Source organism: Grammomys surdaster, unplaced genomic scaffold (assembly GCF_004785775.1).
Source record: "Grammomys surdaster isolate TR1022 unplaced genomic scaffold, NIH_TR_1.0 125977, whole genome shotgun sequence".
NCBI classification, from domain to species: Eukaryota; Metazoa; Chordata; class Mammalia; order Rodentia; family Muridae; genus Grammomys; species Grammomys surdaster.
In genome coordinates, this window is record NW_021620793.1 from 1,887,470 (window position 1) to 1,907,730 (window position 20,261).

A 20,261-nucleotide genomic window follows, 5' to 3' on the forward strand; every position below is an offset into this window, starting at 1 on the left:
GAAGGAAGGAAGGAAGGAAGGAAGAAAGAAAGAAAGAAAGAAAGAAAGAAAGAAAGAAAGAAGGAAGAGAGAATAAAAAGGTAGGGAAATGAGAGCTGAAGAGAAGGCTCGGAGACTAAGAGCACTGGCTGCTCGTCCAGAGGACTCAGGTTAGATTCCCAACATCCATATGGCTGTCAATAACCCACTGCAAGCCCAGCCTTTTTGTTTTTCCTTAAAATATGGTTCATTTATTTAAGCATTTCCGTTTCTGTTTGTGTGCGCCTTAGTAAATGAGGCATCCCACGTGATGGACAGGCACATTTATACCACGACACTGGCTACTTTAGACAATATATTTTGATCATATTCTTCCCCCTCCCTAATTCCTCCCAGAACCCCCCCTCCTCTCCTCCTCCCTACCCACCAAACTCCACGCTTTTTCTCTCTCTTAAATACAAAACAAGCTGAGGTGGTAGTGCATGCTTTTAACTTCAGCATTTGGGAGGCAGAGGCAGGCACCTCTCTGTGATATCCGGGCCAGCCTGGTCTACAGAGTTCCAGGACAGCACTACACAGAATCGTCCTGTTTTAAAAACCTTGGGAGTCAGGTTTGTGTTGGCCAACTGTTTCTGAGCATGAGGCTCTTCAGTGTGGTTGATACACCCCATGTCACTCCATGGAAGAAAGCCAATGTCCCCTTTCCTACCAGTATCGGTTACAAATAGCCTCTTGGTGAGGGGTGGCAGTTTGTGCTTACCTTACCTTCTGCTCGCTGGGATTTTTGTCTGGCTTGAGTTTATGCAGATGTTATGCATGCTGTTACAGTCTCTGTGAGTTCATATGTGCATCTTCTTGTCGAGTCCGGAAACTTCCGTTTCCTTTGGATTCATCTGCCACCTCTGGCTCTTACAGCCTCCCTACCCACTCTCTGGAACAGATAGATCCCTGAGCCTTGAGGGTATGAGAAACATCTCCCATTTAGGGCTGAGTGCCCCTAAATCTTTCAGAGAGCTGTGGGTCTCTGTTAATTCCCCATCTACTGCTAGAATCTTCTCTGATGAGGGCTGAGCGATGTGATTATCTATGGGACAGCAGTACGTTATTAGGAGTCGGTTTATCGCTACGTTGATTAAGCAGAATCATAGTAGGTTTTCCCCTAGGGCCCAAGATAAAGTCAAAGCAAATCTGAGGTCAAGGTCGTCTTAGTATGAGCATACATTTGTACCTGGATGGAGGATGAAATTTGTAGGATTGGTCCTTGACAGCCTTCCCTCCAACTGTTGGCTACGCCCCTGGTACCAGTAAGACTAACACAGCCAGCTGAGTGGATTGGCCAACCTCTCGCTGGTGCCTGTGCCCTTCACCTGGCTCTGATCCAGAGCAACTACACACACGCCCTGCAGGTGGAAGACCCACCAGGCACGGAGGAGGGTGGGGAGCGACTGTAGGGACACCGTGCTAAGCCTGGGTGCGACCAGACCTGCCTGGGAGAAGGACAGTGTGCTAAGTCCGGGAGGGGTGAAGCATGCCCGGGAGATGCAGGGCCTGCCTGGGAGGGCCGAGTGCTAATGCCTAGGTAGGGCGGGGCCTGCCTTGGAGGGGTGCTGAGCCTCAGGGCGGGGTCTGAAGGGAGCGGGAGGCGGGGTGACGAGCCTGAGAGGAGAGGAGGTGCTGAGCGTGGAAGAGGAGGAGCGTTGAGCCTGGATGGGGCGAGTCTCTGACTACAGTAGAGGGACCTAGCTGGAACCGCAGGAAGCTGAGTCTGTCTAGAACACAGCTGTTCAGAGTCGGCTGAGTTGAAGCCGCAGGTCCAACTTTAAGGGAGGAGAGGGGCAGGAGTGCAGAGCTCAGAGTCTACATCCGAGAAGCTCTTGGGACCCCCAAGTCCAAGGCATTTTACTACGGGCGAAGGAACTCAGCCTCAACTACCGGGAAAATGCTGGCCGCGCATCTGGCTTCGTCATCCCCTCGGAGGTAGGCTGAGCGTCTGTCTGGGATTTGCAAACATCGGTGAGTTCTGGCTCTGACACTGACCAACCTGTTGTAGAAGGAGATTTAGGACAAGGGCAATGTGAACATTCATTGTCAAGGAGCCAGAGAGGCGGTTCAGTAGTTAAGAGAGCTGGGTGCTCTTGTGAGGATCTGGGTTAGGTTCCCAACACCCACATGGTGATTCACAACTCTCTGTGTCTCCAGTTTTCTACGGGATCCGACGCCCTCGTCTGACTTCTGTAGGTACCAAGTATGCACGTGGTGCACAGCCATGCATACAAGCAAGCATTCGTACAATGTAAAATAAATCGTATTTAAAGTTTTATTTTATTGTTTCTTTATGTATATGAGTGTTTTGCCTACGTGTTCACCACGTGTGCCTAGTACCTACAGGGGCCAAAAAAAAAAAATAGCATCAGATCCCCTAGAACTGGAGTTATAGACAGTTGTAAGGCACCGTGTGGGTGCTAGGAACCTAACCCAACCCGGGTCCTCTGCGCGAGCAGTTCCCTTAACCATTGAACCATCTCTCCAAACCCAATAAATATTTTTCAAAAAAAAAAAAAAAGTATTGCCAAGCTGCATGCTTGTTATCAAGCCCTCGGAAGGTAGAAACAAAAAGCTCACGGGTTCAAAGTCATCCTTAGCTATAAATCGAACTCAAGGTCAGCCTGGACTGCACAGGAAGTTTGAGGCCAGCCTAAGCTACGTAAGAGACTCTATCTGAACAAAACTAAACAAAAAGATTAATCGTTCTCGGGTCCCCTTTCCCCAGTTCCTTCTGATCTTCCTGGCATCCTGGCTCCGGTGGAATGTGCCAGCTGTGATACCTACCAAGTTCAAGGAGAGGTCCTGGCGGTCCACCAAAAGGCACTGCTTTAGGTCAGTAAGACTTCGGACTTTGGTCCCACTCACGTCTGGCTGACCACACCTCTTAACTTGCCCCACGCCTTGGCTCCGCCCTTTCAAGCCCCGCCCTCTGGAGTGGAGCAGGGATTGGCCAGGTTCCCTACAATAGTCCTGCCCGCGACACGCCCCCTTTTACCTTGAACTTTCAGGGGCCCAGGGAAGCTTCTCTGCTCTGGAGAGCCTGTTCCACCCGATCCGGTGCGACAGAAGCACAATCTCCTAAGCTTTTTTCTAGGGCTCCCGCTTTGCCCCCGACCCAAGGTCCAAACCCTCTGGTTTCCAGCCAGGGGTCAGGGCAGTGCCTCTTGGGAGGAATAAGCAGTTGGCGGTTTTTTCTCCATATCCTCTTCTTCCGGCTCTCTATATAACCTTGATACAACTCTTATCTCCCACTCACTCTGGACAGTGTCGTCTCACAGTGTCATGGTCCTTAGGTGAAGTAGAGGACGCCATTTTGAGCTTAAAGTCATCAATCGGATGCTAAAGGACCCACACTCTGAGGGAAGGTTCACTGGGGTCGGGACATGAAGCTTTGCAGGGCCTATAGTATAGGAGGAATAGGAGAAGGGCTTAGCTAGCGGCCTGGAGACTGACGCTCAGGTGGTAGAGTGCTCGCCTACCAGACAAGAGATTCTGCGTTCCAGCCCCAACACTATGTAAACTGGGTGTGGTGGTGCTCACTGTGATCCCAGCACTCAAAAGGTAGAGGTAGGAAGTTCAATATCCCAAGATCATCCTCACCTACATACCAGATCTGGGGTGCTGGGGGGAAGGATATGGATGGTACTTAGGTAGGTCAGGCATCTTCCAGCACCCTAGTCAAGGGTTAAGGATGTTGGCAGGTGATGGAGACAGGCAAACCTGGGTTTCAATACTGACTATTATTCTCTTTCTTTTTTTCTTTTTTTGTTGACTTATTCACTTTTATTTTTTATGTGTCTGGGTAGTTTGCCTGCATGTCTGTAAGTGTATTTACCACATACATGCCCAGTGTCCATTGAAAGCCAGAAGGTGTCAGGTCCCCCTGAAACTGGAGTTACACATGGTTAGGAGCTGCCATGTAGGTACTAGGGACTGAATCTGGCTCCTCTGCAAAAGCAGCAAGGTTCCTAACCACTAAGCCATCTCTCCAGTCCCCTGGTCGTTCTTCTTAATGTAATGGTACCCCTAGAGCCTTGGTTTCACCATCTGGAAGAGGTGAGGGGACCTCACACATGGGAGAGTGCTCGTGTTAGTGTTTAGGGGCACAAGCCTCTTGTACTCACCTGCTAAGTGGTAGCCGTCACAGTGTGGGCTTCAGAGGATCGTGATGCACAGTAGGTAGACACATGCATGTGAAGGGTTTTGCACACAGGAAGTGTACTACAGGCTTTTAACACCATGGCCAACATCCTTCCACCCACCCTCCGTACTCCTGGGAATTGCTTGCCAATTGCAAGGTGTTCACACACATGGCGGGTAGCACCGGGAGGAAGTGGCTTTACATTTTCGACAGGCTTGGCCAAGTTGTGTGCCTGGCACAGATCACTGACCACTCTGCCACTCCTATAGAGGCTTCCTTGACCTCAGTTGACCTTACTAAAACTCCCTGTGGGCTGCTCTCTATGTGAAGGTTTCACTGGAGCTGCAGCTGCTGAAGACCTCGAGGCTGGTCATTCCAACAGGAAAGGGCCACTGTTGGGGAGTGGCTATGCCGGCGGGGCCATCCAGAAGATGGCTAACTTTCAAGACTGACTTCTGTCCCCCAGCCATGCAGCTGAGTGTTCCTAATTCACAGATGTGGTTCATAGGAGAGAGGGGACACGCAGAGGAGGTCTCAAAGATCCCTGAGAAGAGATTCCAGATTTGGAGGTTCCTCTGCAGAGCTTCCAGGATGTCCTCCACTCCCGCAAAGTCCCCACCCATACCCTAGGATTTGGGAAGCTCCAGAGAGGTGGCCCACCTCCTAGGAGCAGAACCTAGCTAACCCCATCTTTAGGTAGCTGTCTGGGGTCCCTCCGAGCCTCTGGGAAACATAGGACTCCTATTGTTCCAGCCCCCTCTTGTACCTGACTGGCCAAACCGGTTCTGGGGAAGGGGGGCGGGGAGCAGGCACGTTGAGACAGCCGCCTGCCTCTGCAAGGCTCCCTCACCCTCGCCTCCCCCTTCCCTACCCCACACAATACCCAGGAGCCTGCATTGCCTAGCATTGGAGCCATGCTGACATGGTCCTCTGAGGACTTGGCTACAACCCCATTGCCCCCAGGGTGGCCCGGAGCCCTGGCCTCTACGAGCAGCTTGACAGAGGAGCTCCCCAGCTGAGGTAGGGCCCTGGGTCAGCAACCATCCTCCCCTTCCCGTGTCCCGAGGGAGTTCTTTGTGCTGCCTGCCTGCTGTCTCTGGCTTCAATCCATTCTTGTCTTCCTGGGGCTTTGCTTGGCTTGGAACCCCTTTTCTGGCCATGACCTCCAACTAGGTTTTGTCCCTTAAGGAGCAAGGGATTCTGGCAGGGTCCCCGTTCCTCTGAGCAGGCAGCCAAAGTGCACTGAGCAGGGAGGGAGGGCTGGGTACCAGGGGCAAAGGTGCCATCCCAGACAACAGCAGTGCCTAGGGATGCCCTGCCAGCTTGCTGGGCAGGCCGATTGCCCTCTCTAACTAGTAGAGGCCACTCGTTGGCCTCTGCCAATCCTTCTCAGCCTGCAGAGACACCTATGACACAGGTTTCTTAGAGGAAGCATCTGGGAGACCTTAGAGTCACCTGACATAGGAGGACACCAAGGCCCAAAGATGCACTTATAATTTGCCGAAAGCCACAGGGCTGGTCAGTGTCCACGTAGGGCCTCAAACCTGGTTTCCAGAGGGGTCCTTGCCTCAGGTGCACTGGTCCATCCTGGGCTCACATCTGAGTACCCAGCCCCCTGAAATCATTAGTCCCTGAGACTTTCCTTTTTTATATTATCAGAGAAGTGCTGCACAGTAGTAAACCCAGCTCTGGGCCTGAAGTACCAACATCAATGTTGGGTGATCTGCATCCTGAAAAGCTACTCGGCTGGCATCCCAGTTTGACAGGCCATTCCCATGTCCCTTCCTGGGGCCCTGCTTGGCTTGGAACCCCTTTCCAGCCATGACCTTTCCGGCTCTGAGCACGGTGGAGGCAGACCAGCTTGACACTCCCTAACAGATTTCTTTCTTCCTGTATCCCAGAAAGCCCTTAGCTCCCTTCAGCCTTCTCCTCTGAGGTCTTGAGTTCTGATGCTTGCTAATTTAGCTTCATAAGTCATGGGGGGGGAGGCAGTTGACCCCCAGGGGTTTCTAGACCCGATGTACTTATACCTAAAGGAGACCTGTGTGCTGGACAGAAGCTAACTCTGCTGTCTTCTACTTGTCTGCTCCTACTACTGGCTGCTGGCCCGAGCCATCCTCCACCAAAGACTGAGGAGATAACACTCAGGGGACTGCCTACCAGTGACAAGGCTCACCATGCCCTGTACCCAGTGACAAGGCTCACCATGCCCTGTACTTGAGGCATCTCCTGTGTATTGCTGTCACTCTTGTATTAGCATTGGGAAGTGGGTACCAGCTTTCCTACTTTAGATTAATTGACTTACCAGATGAGCTCTTAAAGACTTGAGAGACAAAGGCTAATTCAGGGAGTGAGGTACACTTGTTGTTTTGGAGGAGAGCCCCTGAGGAACAGCCACCCTTTACCTCAAGCCCCCAAGCTGGGAGAGGAAGCTGGGGTGCAGTGCAGACTCCCATCTGTCCTCTACCGGATGCACCCTGATGCTGTCTCTGGTTCAGGCCTGGGGTTTAGTTCTCCATCTTTTTGTCTTTGAGGCTTTGAGCCTTGCAACAGTGAGCTGGGACCTCCTCCAGGAAGCCTTCCTGGCATACTGAGATTAGGCTGGGCCCAGCCCCCTTCTGTGTTAGTGCCTGTGGTTTGCTTCATGCCAGCTCAGATTCTAACAGCTTTTGTTTTTCCAGCTCTCCCACCACACTGGCAACCCCACTGAGCTATTATTTCTTCACCCAAGTCAGTCTCCCTGTGTTTGTTTGTTTGTTTGTTTTCGGGTCTTCCCATCTGCCTGAGTATCTGGACCAGTCTGAGATTTGAGATTGTCTCAGCTTCAACTCAGCCTGTCCTCGGGCCTCAAGTGTCTCACCCTCTGTGGTTTCTCTCCTTCAGAGTCTCCAGAGTCAGTTCCTGAGCTGTTGTCTCTAAGGCCGCCATTTCTCTGGGTCTCCCTCTTATTTCTGCCAGACTGGGCACTGCCCCTTTGGCCTGAGGGGCCTCTGCAGGGGTCCTCGTTGCCCAGACTGCCCATGGCACAGCCAGGCAAGTGTAGGCCCCCGCCCAGCCCCAGCCCGCTGCCTGTTCCCTCCCTCTCTTCGCCTCACCACAGGGTTTGATGAATCAAACTCTTTGTCTGGGTGGGATCTCCCCCAGCCAGCTGGGCAGAGACAGGGCTTCCCCTGCCGGAGCAGGCAGGCAGCAACAGCAGCAGCTTCAGCTGATGAGGTGAGGGGGGAGAGAGAGGCCACAGAGGGCCCAGGGCAGAAGCTTGAGGGTCTTGGACCTCTAGGCTCATCATCCTGCCCTGGGGTGCTGGCAAACTGCCTGGGGATGGCATCCTGCCCGGAAGCGGCCCGTTCTGCCTGGCTTGATCATGTCTGGGAGCTGGGATGGGGATAAGCCCCTCAGTCATCCCAAACTGGGGATTGGGCATCTCTCTGCTCTTTCCTGGGAGGGACTAATCTGGGTGGTGGCGTGCCTGCCAGTCTGTGACCCTCCCAGCCAGCTTGGCAAGGCCGTAGGCATCACTCAGCATGAAGGCCTCAAGTCTGGGTACGGAAGGGGGTGGATAACCTCACAAGACAATTGGGGGCCGGGTGTATCTGCATCCTGGTATGTGCGTACATGCCTGGAACGTGTGTGTGTGTGTGTGTGTGTGTGTGTGTGTGTGTGTGTGTGACTGAGAGAAAACATCTAAGCTTGTGGAACAAAACAAAACAAAAAGGATATGACTGTGTATCCGAGTTTGATATGTCTCAAGTTATCTATGAAACTATGAATGCCCGAAGAAAATGTGTGTCTGTGTGCTGGAACATGAATCTGTGTGACAGTGTATGTTATCTGTATGTCTGGTCACGTGTCCATGTGTTAGGGAATGTGTAAGGTGGCTAAAAAGGCAGCTTGGGAAGCGGTGACCTGTGTGAGAAGCCTGGCTCTGCCACTCAGCTGACTCTCCTCACCTACGGCATCAGATCCTTAGGTCAGTAGATGGAGTTTAAATGAGATGCTATGCTTCCTCATTTAACAAGTCCCGATGAATATTGGTGTTTACTAAATAGGCATGTGAGTGTGTCTGTGTATTGTGTGCATGTGTACAAGAGGGTCTCTGCAGGCCTCCAGGACATGGTGGCACACTGGCCCTCCCTGTTGTACTCTATTTGGGTCTGACACCTTTTTCCCTGCAGGCCCAGGAGGGTGGCAGAGTAAAGGAGAAATGGACTGTGGGCCACCTGCAACCCTCCAGCCTCATCTGGCTGGCCCACCTGGCACTGCCCGTCGCCCAGTAGCCGTGTGCCAGCAGGAGAGCCTGTCCTTTGTGGAGCTGCCCAGCCTGCAACCTCCAAGCCCGGTGTGCGTGGACCTCTTTCCCATTGCTCCGGGGGAGCTACAAACTCCTGGTAGCCGCTGGTCCCTGGCGACCCCTGCCCCTCTCCAAGGACTGTTATGGCCGATGTCCCCAGGAGGCCCAGATACCCATATCTCCACCAGTGGAGGAATGAGGCCCAGCAGGGCTGGCAGCTGGCCTCACTGTCCTGGTGCCCAGCCCCCAACTCTGGTGGGACCCTGGAGTTCTCAACACATGCAGCCCCAACGCAGGGCCAGCCACAGTGGCTCAGAGAAGTCAGCCTGTGAGTCACCCCGGTTGGGGGTGGGCCCTTTGGGGCAGCTAGGGGAGGGACTGGGTGGCTCTTTGAACCCTTTAAATTCCAGAGTGCCCCAAAAAGCAGGGAAAGTTTTAGGGACAAGGGAAAGATGGCTCATAGGGTCCAAGTGACTTGTCAGGATTACATAAGTAGTCTGGCAGCCCCTATTTCCCTGTTTCCTGGCTCTCTGCAGTCAGGCCCTCTATGTAAAGCTCTCAGAGATCTCAGTGCCCCGGGGGACCTTATTTTGATGCTCAGGGTAGCGCCACCACAACAAGGAGAAGATGGGACAGACGACAGTGGGTGACAGGTGTTATTTTATCCCCACCCCTAGGGCGCAAGATGCAGGTGTATCATAACGAAGAGGCCACCAGCGGCACCGAGACCCCCACGGGTCCTCTGGAGACTGGCCAGGCTGCACAAGAGCAGGCTCTGTGTGCACAAGAGCCTCGGCCACAGGAGCTTTCTGGGAACACCAGAGGAGGCCTTGAGGCAACGGAGCGAAGGCGTTTCTCGGCCTCAGAGCTGATGACTAGGCTGCATTCCTCTCTGCGCTTGGGGCGCAGCACGGCCATGAGGGCTCTGACCTCGGGCTCAGGTGCTGGAGTCATCCGGGAAGGTAACAGCTATCCTCCGGGTTCTGAGGGCGGGCAGGGCACAGCCTACCCCACCCGTGTTAACGTCTTCAGGTGATCGATCAGTCAGTCAGGCGCTCCGTGTTCTCTCCATCGCCCGACCCCAGCTCTTGCTTTCTGTAGGGAAACTGCCCGTGAGGGAATCCCGAAGAGCCGAGCCGAGGATGGACAGTGTGTCGTTGCCAGCACCCGTCGATCTAAATGAGATCCACGGTGGTCTGGTGGAGCCCAGGTACCCACCTCTCTCATGGGGCTCGGGTTGGGGAGGGATGCAAAGAGGTCCTGACGCTCTTTCCTAGGCTGGACACGCATGAAAAGCCGACTCAGGATCCCAGCAACGCCACTGAGCGGCGCCAGTCCCGCTTCCTCCTTAATTGTACGTGCAGAGATGCTGCAAGGGGCTCAGGGGAGACGGGGCCGGGGACATTGGAAACTGGGGATCCCGCTTTGGGGGAGTCGGGAGGTAGAGACAGTGGGAGAGGGAGAGAATCGCATTACCAGGGACTAGCAGGTGGGCTGGCGTGCAGTTGGTGCCCAATTAGTGTTTCTGGCAAGGGTAAATGAGCTCCCGCTCCCCGCCCCGCCCAGCTGTCCTCTACCAGGAGTACAGCGACGTGGCCAGCGCGCGCGAGTTGCGGCGGCAGCAGCGCGAGGAGGAGGGCCCCGGGGACGGGGCGGAGGGCGCGGAGGAGGGGCCCGGGCCACCGCGCGCCAACCTCTCCCCGAGCAGCTCCTTCCGCGCGCAGCGCTCGACGCGAGGCTCCACCTTCTCGCTGTGGCAGGACATCCCCGACGTGCGCGGCAGCGGCGTCCTGGCCACGCTGAGCCTGCGCGACTGCAAACTGCAGGAGGTGAGGGGCGGGGCTAGAGGAAGGAGATGGGGGGATCTAAGAGGACGAGGGGGGCTGTCAACGTGGAGAACGGGTGGGAGAAAAGGACTCAGGAGCCCAGCAAGGAAGCCAGGAGGGCGGACGGGAGGAACCTAGAATAGGGGCGAGGCCAGAAGCAGGTGTTGGGATCCGCAGGGAGGTGAGGGGCTGTCAACGTGCAGGGTGGGTCGGTGGGGGGCAAGGAGGAGACCTGGGAAGAAAAGGCTAGCCGCCGAGCCTGGAGAACTAGACGGGAGGGTCTAAAACGGAGGGAGGAGCCTATGACAGGGGGCTGGGCCAGAAGTACTTGAACCAGTGGCTCCGCTGGACTCAGGGATTGTCAAAGCCGAGGGTGGGTGAGACGTCCCGGGAAAGTAAGACTCCCCCCTTCCCCAAGCTAGTTGTGAAGCCAGGAGGGGATCGAAGGGGCGGAGCCTAGGACAGGGCGGGGTCAAGCGCAGGTGATTAGGGAAGATTAGTAGGGGTGAGGCACTATCAACGTAGCGAGTGGGTAGGAGGACCTGGGAAAGTTAAGGGTCCTTGTAAGCCTTAGTGGGTAAGCCAAGGGAGAGGGCGGGGTCCAGGACAGGGCGGGCAACACAGGGCGGTGCCATAGACAACACCCTCGCTGGTTGGGGGCGGGGCTAAAGGCAGGTGGCGGGCGTGGCGGAGTGCCAGGATCAGAGCAGGCCCTTAGGGAAAGATCTACCATAACGGAGCTTGTCAACTGGCTTAGGCTGTGCCCGGGCTCCACCTGGCGCCAGATTATCCAAAGGGCAGGGAAATGGTGTCTACAGAGGCTGCCTCTTCGTGGGAGATTTGAGACCCTGGTTCTGCGTGGCCTGACTCTGCTCTGATCACCTGGCCTCCACCCTCCCTCAGGCCAAATTTGAGCTGATTACCTCGGAGGCCTCCTACATCCACAGCCTGTCAGTGGCCGTGGGTCACTTCTTAGGTTCCGTGGAGCTGAGCGAGTGTCTGGGGACTCAGGACAAGCAGTGGTTATTTTCCAAACTGCCCGAGGTCAAGAGCACCAGTGAGAGGTGAGGAAGTGACCTGGCCTGCCTGAGTGGGGACCGAGGTCTGTCGTGGTGCTGTCCTTGACCTTGGCTTTCCCGGCAGGTTCCTTCACGACCTGGAACAGCGTCTAGAGGCGGACGTGCTGCGATTCAGCGTGTGCGATGTGGTTCTGCACCATTGCCCGGCATTCCGCCGGGTCTACCTGCCCTACGTCACCAACCAGGCCTATCAGGAACGCACCTACCAGCGCCTGCTGTAGGAGGGGCTCTGCGGTGGGGGGCTTGGGCAGGGGTAGGCGCAGAGGACTGGGTGGAGCAGGATCAGTCTGTGAGGCGAGGGCTTCTGGGAAGAAGTTCTACATCCAGGATAAGGGGGACCCACTGCATGGGGCAGGAGTGTTGAGAGACCCACTAGTGACAGCGCACCCCGACCATTGTCCAGCCTAGAGAACCCCAAGTTCCCCGGCATCCTGGCTCGCCTAGAGGAGTCTCCTGTGTGCCAGCGGCTGCCTCTCACTTCCTTCCTCATCCTACCCTTCCAGAGGGTCACTCGCCTCAAGATGTTGGTGGAGGTAGCTCACTTCACAAGGGGCGGGGAGGGAGAGGCTGGTCTGCAACCTTTGGTCTGTCACCTTTTGAGCATGTGATTTTGTTGTTATATAGATTTTTTTCTCCCTTTATTAGCATATATTAATTATGCATAATAGGTCTCATTGTAACATTTTCATACATATACAGGGCATGCCCAGACCTCCCCCTTTCCTCTTGTCCCCTCCCCCCACACACAATAGTGCCCGTCCCTTCCCAGGCGACTCTCTTACCCTCTTGCCTTTTTTGTGTGTGATCCCATGAGCTCCAATAGGGTGACTTATAGGGACTGGAGTGAGGGGTCATTTATTCATGGACACCTTACAAGTGACTACAGCATCCAAGGAACTATTTCTCTCCCACCAGAACATCTTGAAGAGGACGGCACCGGGCTCCCAGGATGAGGACATGGCCACCAAAGCCTTCAGTGCACTAAAGGAGGTGAGCTCAGTGGTTAGAGCTGTGGGTTTCTGGGGGCCTCCTCTTCCCCTGCGGGGACTCAAATAATGTCCCATCCCCATCCCAGCTGGTGCAGGAATGTAATGCCAGCGTGCAGTCCATGAAGCGGACGGAGGAACTCATTCACCTGAGCAAGAAGATCCACTTTGAGGGCAAGGTAAGAGAAGGCAATCCTCCTGCCTCTAGGGGTTGGGATTAGGTCATCATTGCCCGTGGCCTCTCTCTGCTCTGGACTCACCCAGTATCCCCTGCTTCACCTGCCCTCCCTATTGTCCACCCCTCTCTCCAGATCTTTCCGCTGATCTCACAGGCCCGCTGGCTGGTGCGGCACGGGGAGCTGGTAGAGTTGGCCCCCCTGCCCGCCGCACCGCCAGCCAAACTGAAGCTGTCCAGCAAGGCCGTGTACCTTCACCTCTTCAACGACTGCCTGCTGCTGTCCCGGAGGAAGGAGTGAGTTGGGGTGAGGGGAGAGGACAGAGGGATGGGAGATTCCATCTTTTGTCTCCCGTGCTAGACTTGCCTCCAAGTACCTCAGAGCCTCAGCTGGTCTGAGGCTGAGCGGCAGGGTAGCCTGCGCCTTGGAGGCTCTGCAAAGAAAGCATTGAGGCAGGCCCGCCGATCTGTCAGGCAGAGGTGAGGGGTGCACTGTGTGCAGGGGACTCGCCACTACTCTTGAGTCTGGGGCGGTGATGAAACACATGGGCAGGCCAAGTCCGGTGAACGTGAAGCGCAAGCTCTCGGCAGCTCCGCTGTGCTGGCATACTCCATGATCTGTTTCTGTTCAGAAGATGTCTCCCTGGCAAGCAGGTTCCCTTGTCAGTCTCAAAGTCAGGGTGAGTAAAAGAGCCAGGAGACGGTTGGACTCCAGACCAACACCCTGACACACCCTGTCTTCAGTACGGAGAGCGCCCCGCAGCTGTGATTTTGCTAGTAAGCTAGTAAGAGGAAGACTTTGGCGGACCGTAACACTGGACAGGGGGCAAAAGGGAAGCTAGCTTTTGGAAATTGTTTTTAAATTTAGGGTTTTCTTTTCTTTTTTTTTCTTTTTTTTTTTTTTGTTTTTGTTTTTTCAAGACAGGGTTTCTCTGTATAGCCTGGCTGTCCTGGAACTCACTCTGTAGACCAGGCTGGCCTCGAACTCAGAAATCCACCTGCCTCTGCCTCCCAAGTGCCGGGATTAAAGGCATGTGCCACCACCGCCCGGCCTTTCTGTTGTTTTTGTTTTTGTGGGGCAGATATTTTGAAACAGGGTTTTTCTATATGGTCCTGGCTGTCCTGAAACTCACTCTGTAGACCAGACTGGCTTCTGCATTCCTCTGCCTCTGGAGTGCCAGGACTAAAAGCGTGCACCCAGCTCTGGCGGTTTGTTTGTTGTGTTTGTTTCCTCAAAGATGCATTTATATGTAGCTCTCTTCAGACACACCAGAAGAGGGCATCGGATCCCATTACAGATGGTTGTGAGCCACCATGTGGTTGCTGAGACTTGAACTCAGGACCTCTGGAAGAACAGTCAGTGCTCTTAACCACTGAGCCATCTCTCCAGCCCCTCTAGTGTTTTATTTTGTGTATGTATGTGTGACGTCACGATGCACATGTGGAGGTCAAAGGACAACCACTAGGAGCCATTTCTCTTCTTCCACCATGTGGGTCTTGGGGATCAAACTCAGGTCACCAAAGTCGGTAGCAAGTGCCTTTACCCAGTGAGCCATCTTGCCAGCCAGGGAATCTGAAGCTAAAAGAGAAGTTCATTCCTGATGGTTCAGTCCGTGAAGCACCCTTGCACTGTCGAGCTGCACCAGGCTGTGCTGGGAGCTGAGGGTGTAGACATGAATGAGATTTTTCTATGTCCACGGGAACCCTAGACTTGTGGGCATATACCTTGATAACCACATCACTAGTCTCTGGTTTTTTGTTCTTGCTTGTTGTTGAATGTTTTAGTTTTGAGACAGGGTCTCACTAAGTAACTCTTGGCTAGCCTGGAACTCACTATGTAGAGCAGGCTAGCCCAGGACTCACAGAGATCTGCCTGTCTCTGCCATCCAAGCACTGAGATCAAAGATGTGTATCGCCAGGCCCCACCTGGGCTGGGTTCTTAGTTTTGTTTGTTTGTTGTTTTTTTCTTTTATTTTTTTTTTTTTTTTTTGGTTTTTCGAGACAGGGTTTCTCTGTGTAGTCCTGGCTGTCCTGGAACTCCCTCTGTAGACCAGGCTGGCCTTGAACTCAGAAATCCGCCTGCCTCTGCCTCCCAAGTGCTGGGATTAAAGGCATGTGCCACCACCACCTGGCTTGTTTGTTGTTTCTAAGGCAGGGTCCACACTGGAGCCTACACTGATCTGAAATTCCTTACGTAGTCTAGGTTTGTCTCAGACTTAACCACTCTGCCTCCTGAGTGTCGGGATCACAGGCATGAGCTACCATTTGGTTGGTTTGGGTTGTTTTAATTACATGTCTGCGCAGGATGCGTGCAGGTGCTCTCAGAGAGAGGCTAGAGGTGTCCGGCTGCCCTGGAGCTGAAATTATAGGTGGTTGTTTAAGTGGAAAGGTCTGCTAAGGTAATACAAAGCATGGACTGAAAATGAATAAAGTTGCCAGAGGAAGAGACAGGAGCTGCTTTTTGGTTTTGATTGTTTTGTTTATTGTTTTCTTTTCAAGACAGGGTTTCTCTGTGTATCCCTGGCTGTCCTGGAATTCATTCTGTAGACCAGGCTGGCCTTGAACTCAGAAATCCACCTGCCTCTGCCTCCTGAGTGCTAGGATTAAAGGCATGCACTACCACTGCCTGGCTTTTTTGTTTGTTTGTTTTTAAATTAAGATTTATTTTATGTGTATAGGTGTTTTGCCTACGTGTATGTCTGTACACTCTCACATGCATGTAATGCCCAAAGATTCCAAAAGAGGGCACCAGATCCCCAAGAACTAGAGATACTGGCCATTGTGAGTTGCCAGATGGGTGTTGGGTTCTGAACCCAGGTCCTCTGGAATAGTAACAAGTGCTCTTACCCACTGAGCCACTTCTCTAGCTCTTGAGCTGGGTTTTGAAGAGTGAGTAGGAGTTTTGTATAGAGAAGTGATTCAGGAAAGACAGAAAAGTTATGGCTGAGCAATGTGTGCCTGAGAATTGGTGAAGCCGGGCTGTAAACTGTAGGCGAAAAGACAGTGTGTCAGGATGGGGGTGCACGCCGTTAGTCCCGGCACTCAGGGGGCAGAGACAGACAGGAGCCAGCCTGGTCTACATTGCAAGGTCCAGGCAACGAGGGCTACATAGTGAGATCCTGTAGAAAGAAAGAAAGAAAGAGAGAGAGAGAGAGAGAGAGAGAGAGAGAAAGAAAGAAAGAAAGAAAGAAAGAAAGAAAGAAAGAAAGAAAGAAAGAAAATAGGCAGGCAGGCAGGCAGTGAGGGCTACATAGTAAGATCCTGTTGATAGACAGACAGACAGACAGACAGGAGAGCAGGGATGTTGAAGTTATCGTAGAGTCTGGGCTTGTTCTGAAGGGCACGTTCTGCTCCTGGCCAGCTTGCAGGGCAGAGTGGTGGGAGAGACCAGAAACTCTTGTCTAGGTGAGCATAGCTAGCTAGCCAAGACGGGGGCAGGTGCTTCAGGATAGACAGTTGCCAGAGTAGGAAGACAAAGGAAAGAGGGACCTGCTCCCTGTTGTCCAGTGGTTCTCAACCTGTGGGTCACGACCCTTTTGGAATTGAACCACGCTATCATAGGGGTCACCTAAAGCCATTGGAAAACACAGATCTTTTCATTAGGATTCATAACAGTAGCAAAATTACAGTTATGAAGTAGCGGCGAAATACTGTTACGGTTGGGGGTCACCACCACATGAGGAACAGTATTGAAGGGTCGCAGCATTAGGAGAGGTGACTGCTCTAGTGTGGCGGGGGGAGGTGGACATGATGGCAGGCCTCCTGCACAGCACAGTGTTACGGAAAAGGAGGTGGGCCTGTTTCTGGGATACAATAACAGACCCAGGACCCGGCCCCACCTCCCTGCCTCTCCCTCCGCAGACCCAGCAGCACCCGGCTCTGCCTTGATACAAGCCCCATGGGAGTCCAGTTGGAGCCAGAAAGACCTCAAAAGTGTCCTTGGGGTGGGAATATGGTTTCTATTATCTTCCGCTAGCAGAAACCCAGGCCATTGAACTCATAGCAATCCTCCTGCCTTAGCCTCCTGAGCTCTGTTTGGATGCCCTGATGAGACCCTTACTGTCAATTGGGAAATGGTACCCAGTCAAGCCAGGCTTGGAAGAGGAAACAAGCCTTCCTTCTCCCTCCACCGGTTCGTGGGGTCTTGAGGTGGCTCAGAGGGTAACACCGAGGCTCTGTTGACCCCTCCTGCCCCATCATCTGTTCTCCAGGCTCGGGAAGTTTGCCGTTTTTGTCCATGCCAACATGGCTGAGCTACAGGTTCGAGACCTCAGCCTGAAGCTCCAGGGTATCCCGGGCCATGTGTTCCTGCTCAGGCTTCTGCACGGACAGCGTGCCAGGCACCAGCTGCTGCTGAGAGCACGGACCGAGTAAGCAAACCCTGAGAAAGGGCCCTGCTGTTCCTGCAGGGGCAGAGAGCGAGGCTGGGTGGGCATAGCAGTGCCTGAATCCTGGCAGGTGGCACTGTGCCCCTCTATCAGGGAGGCGGCGTGAGATTGGAAGCAGTAGGGGTTGGGGCAAAGGCCTGGTGCTTTGCTTGTAGCCAAGGATGTCTCAACCTAACCCAAGCTCTCTCAGCTCTGGCTCCCAAGCCTGCTCTGGGCCACTGTAACTTGCCCCACATAGCCACACCTCCCCCTCCCTAGAAGCGAGAAGCAGCGGTGGATTTCAGCCTTGCGTCCATCCAGCCCCCAGGAGGACAAGGAGATCACATGTGATGGGGAAGGTAGGACCCAGAACTTTCTGGGGTGACTCTGAAGATCACAGAGGGCTGGGCAGGGTGCACAGACCAACTCCGTAGACGCAGGCAACCCATCTTGCAGACTTTGAGAGATTCAGAGAGGTCAAGTGCCTAGTCCAGGTCCTCCCAGCTAGACAGAGGTGGCTCTGGAGCCCACAGCTGTCTGTCTGTCTGTGTTGGTTGCAAAGCAGATAGGCCGGGTATATTGGGGGGGGGGGAGGCTAGGATGATGGTGGTAACAAGGTGGGGGGCTCAGCTGGGATGGATATGATATGAGGCTGTCCAGCCACATCTCGGTGGAGAGGATCTTGGCAGACAGTGGGCAGTAGATAGCCCTGGGAGGTGTTTGAGCAGAGGCATGGGTCTGAGAGGGAAAGGCAGATGCTTTCCTAGCCAGCATGTGCTGTGGCTCAGGCCAGGGACCGGACTAAAGTTTCACTCCTTTTATTTACTCCTCTTGGTGATCTAATTAGCCAGGTTCTTTGGCTTTTTTTTTTTTTTTCCGTCTCTGGAAACTAAGGCTCAGAAAAGTTAAGTAACTTGCCCAGCCGCCCGAGCTGGGAGTTGGGCCAGGTCTGGTCTCCTACTTCCCTCTCTTCCTTCCTTCTTCCCTTTTTGAGATAGAGTCTTGCTGTGTAGCCCAGGCTGGCCTTGAATAAATAGCAAACCTCCTGTCTCAGTTTTCCTATGTGCTGGATTACAAGTGTGAGCCACCACAGCCAGCTCAAACTTGTTTGCCATGCTTCTGCTCATCTATGTACTCTGTCACGAAGATCTGAGGGCTGGAATGGACAGCTTCTCTGGCTTGGGCTCTGAGTCCCACTGAGGCTAAGGACCAGCCTCCTACTCCAGACAGGCAGTCAACAGAGGCCACTGGGAGATGGCCTTGAGGGTGGAGAGAGGCCCTCCTGGCACAAGGCATCAGTTGCTCAGGGACCACAGCGGCCCTGTGTGACTGGAACTCAGGAGTCTGAGGGAAGCGGGCCTGGAGGCGAGGCAAGGCAGAGTGGGCTGCCTCACGTGAAACACTGTGGATCTCGAGAGGTCTTTGGAACTTTAGACACCCAGAGAACTGTTGGGTTATGTGGTGGGTGTTTGGGGTTTGTGGGGGAGTCTACAGGTCAATACAGGGTGTTGCAGTGAGCTGGGGTGGCCAGAGGAGCAACTGTGGCCCCCTCCCTGATTTTGTTTTTCCCTACTCTCTCCCGCCTCTGATCTGGGGACTCCTGGACCCTCTCTCGGCTCTCAGACCGCCCCCAGGTCCAGTGTGTGAGGACTTACAAGGCCCTGCAACCCGATGAACTCACCTTGGAGAAGACAGACATCCTGGCAGTGAAGACCAGGACCAGCGATGGTGAGAAGCGGGCCTTCCTGAGAGCCCTTTTGAGGGGGCAGGACGTAGCTAGATGACCAACCTGTCACAGGGGAGGATTATGCAAGTGGCGATCAACCACAGCATTTGGGAATCTGGTTAGGTCAGAGGAGGGACTTCCTGCTTGAGAATGGAGAGTGATGGGGAGAGTGGGAAATACCCTTCTCATAGAGGTGTGGCCCTTCTGGGGAACTGGTGATGTTATGGTATGTCACCTGGCCTCAGGCTGGCATCGGGCTGAGGTGTTCTGTCCCAGGCCTGCCCAGCAGCTCTTCATTGTGGTGTGTTCCTAGGCTGGCTGGAGGGCGTGCGTCTGGCCGATGGTGAGAAGGGGTGGGTGCCTCAGGCCCATGTGGAGGAGATCAGCAGCCTCAGCGCTCGACTGCGCAACCTCCGAGAGTACAAGAGGGTCTCCAACGCCAGCAGCAAGCTGGGGGACCAGCCTGCCTGATACTCTGCTGGGGCCCGGCTGGGGCCACTCTGGTGCCGGTGGGCGTCTGTCTGTCTGCAAGCCGCCTTTGCAGGCACTGGGTGGTAACAGTCCTGTAAATTTGCTCTGGCTGCCTCTGCTCACAGTCTGAGCTAGGGCCTTTGCACAGGCTGCCCCATCAGGAGGGCGCTGGCTGTTCCTGCTGTCACCAGTCTCCAGGTGTCCCGAGGGCAGAAGGGCTGCCTCAAACTGCTTGCTACTCTCCCTACCAAGTAGCAAAGTGTCAGATCCAAGCAGGCTTGAATATTAAAGTGACTCCGTGAGTTTTTGTAGTTGCCTCTTGTAGCTTGTGCCAAGAAAGCAGCACTGACTGGGGACGGGGGGGGGGGGGGGGGGAGGGGGTGGGGGCTTGAAACTATTAAAACACAGCTCAGAGGCCAGGCTCTCAAATCAGCCTCCTGGGCTGGGCTCCAGGTGGAGGTGATGCCAGGCCCCATCAGGGTCTCAGGAGAGAATTATTCCTTGCTTCTGTGTACTTGGTGGTTGCCAGTGAGCTGCACTTGCAGACAAATCCCAGTCCTACTGTGTGTCCTCTGTCTGCCTCCAACTGTGAGCCTATAGCTTCATTGGAAGTTCCCCCACCCCCAACCATCTCCCCATCACAGTCCTGGCAAAATCATCTACATACTTCTTCCATGGTTTGTTGTTTTGTTTATTTGTTTAAAAACAGTTTTAGGTGTCTTTCATGTGAATGGGTGTTTGCACCCTGTGTCTGTAATACCTAGGGAGGCCAGAAGAGGGCGACAGATTCCCTGAAACTGGAGTTACAGATGGTTGTGAGCCACCATGTGAGGGCTGGGAACCAAACCCAGGTCCCAGCCAGCACACTTAACCACCACCACCCCCAGCCACCTCTCTGGCCCCCAACATACACTATAAAATATGTAACATTGGCTGAGCAGCGATAGAACACACCTTTAATCCCAGGACTCAGGAGGCAGAGGCAGGTGGATCTCTGAGTTCAAGGCCAGCCTGGTCTACAGAGTTCCAGGACACAGGGCTACACAGAAAATAAAGAAAACAACTTTAGAATTTAACTTTCCTGAATTCCTGGAATAAGTACATAAGCATGCATTGCAGATTTTTTTTTCCAGCAAAACTTTGTCAGAATTCCCAGGTGGAGTCCTCGAATTCTC

General features: G+C 54.0%; 1 protein-coding gene across 5 annotated transcripts; it reads left to right on the top strand.

Annotated features, from left to right (window-relative positions):
- The first annotated feature begins 1,676 nt into the window (after positions 1–1,676).
- Arhgef19 (Rho guanine nucleotide exchange factor 19) lies at positions 1,677–19,397 on the top strand. 5 transcript variants are annotated; one of them, XM_028753968.1, is made up of 18 exons: positions 1,677–1,992; positions 2,750–2,856; positions 7,049–7,198; positions 8,341–8,784; positions 9,134–9,418; positions 9,558–9,666; positions 9,734–9,810; positions 10,023–10,285; positions 11,186–11,346; positions 11,426–11,578; positions 11,765–11,894; positions 12,277–12,351; positions 12,437–12,526; positions 12,659–12,819; positions 16,734–16,892; positions 17,169–17,248; positions 18,513–18,617; positions 18,929–19,397. In XM_028753968.1, exons 3-18 carry the CDS (start codon positions 7,186–7,188, stop codon positions 19,084–19,086), a joined length of 2,463 nt encoding a protein of 820 aa, XP_028609801.1. In that variant the 5' UTR covers positions 1,677–1,992; positions 2,750–2,856; positions 7,049–7,185; the 3' UTR covers positions 19,087–19,397. The 5 variants fall into 5 exon arrangements, with proteins under 5 accessions (XP_028609801.1, XP_028609803.1, XP_028609800.1 ...); XM_028753970.1 differs by lacking the exon at positions 7,049–7,198 and adding an exon at positions 5,053–5,185 and having other exon boundaries at positions 1,677–1,956; XM_028753967.1 differs by having other exon boundaries at positions 1,677–1,956.
- Positions 19,398–20,261: the final 864 nt, after the last annotated feature.

Coding starts and splice junctions, on each gene's coding strand:
- Arhgef19 (XM_028753968.1), top strand. Junction 8,785..9,133: donor TGGCTCAGAGAAGTCAGCCT/GTGAGTCACCCC, acceptor CCCCACCCCTAG/GGCGCAAGATGCAGGTGTAT. Junction 9,811..10,022: donor GTCCCGCTTCCTCCTTAATT/GTACGTGCAGAG, acceptor CGCCCCGCCCAG/CTGTCCTCTACCAGGAGTAC.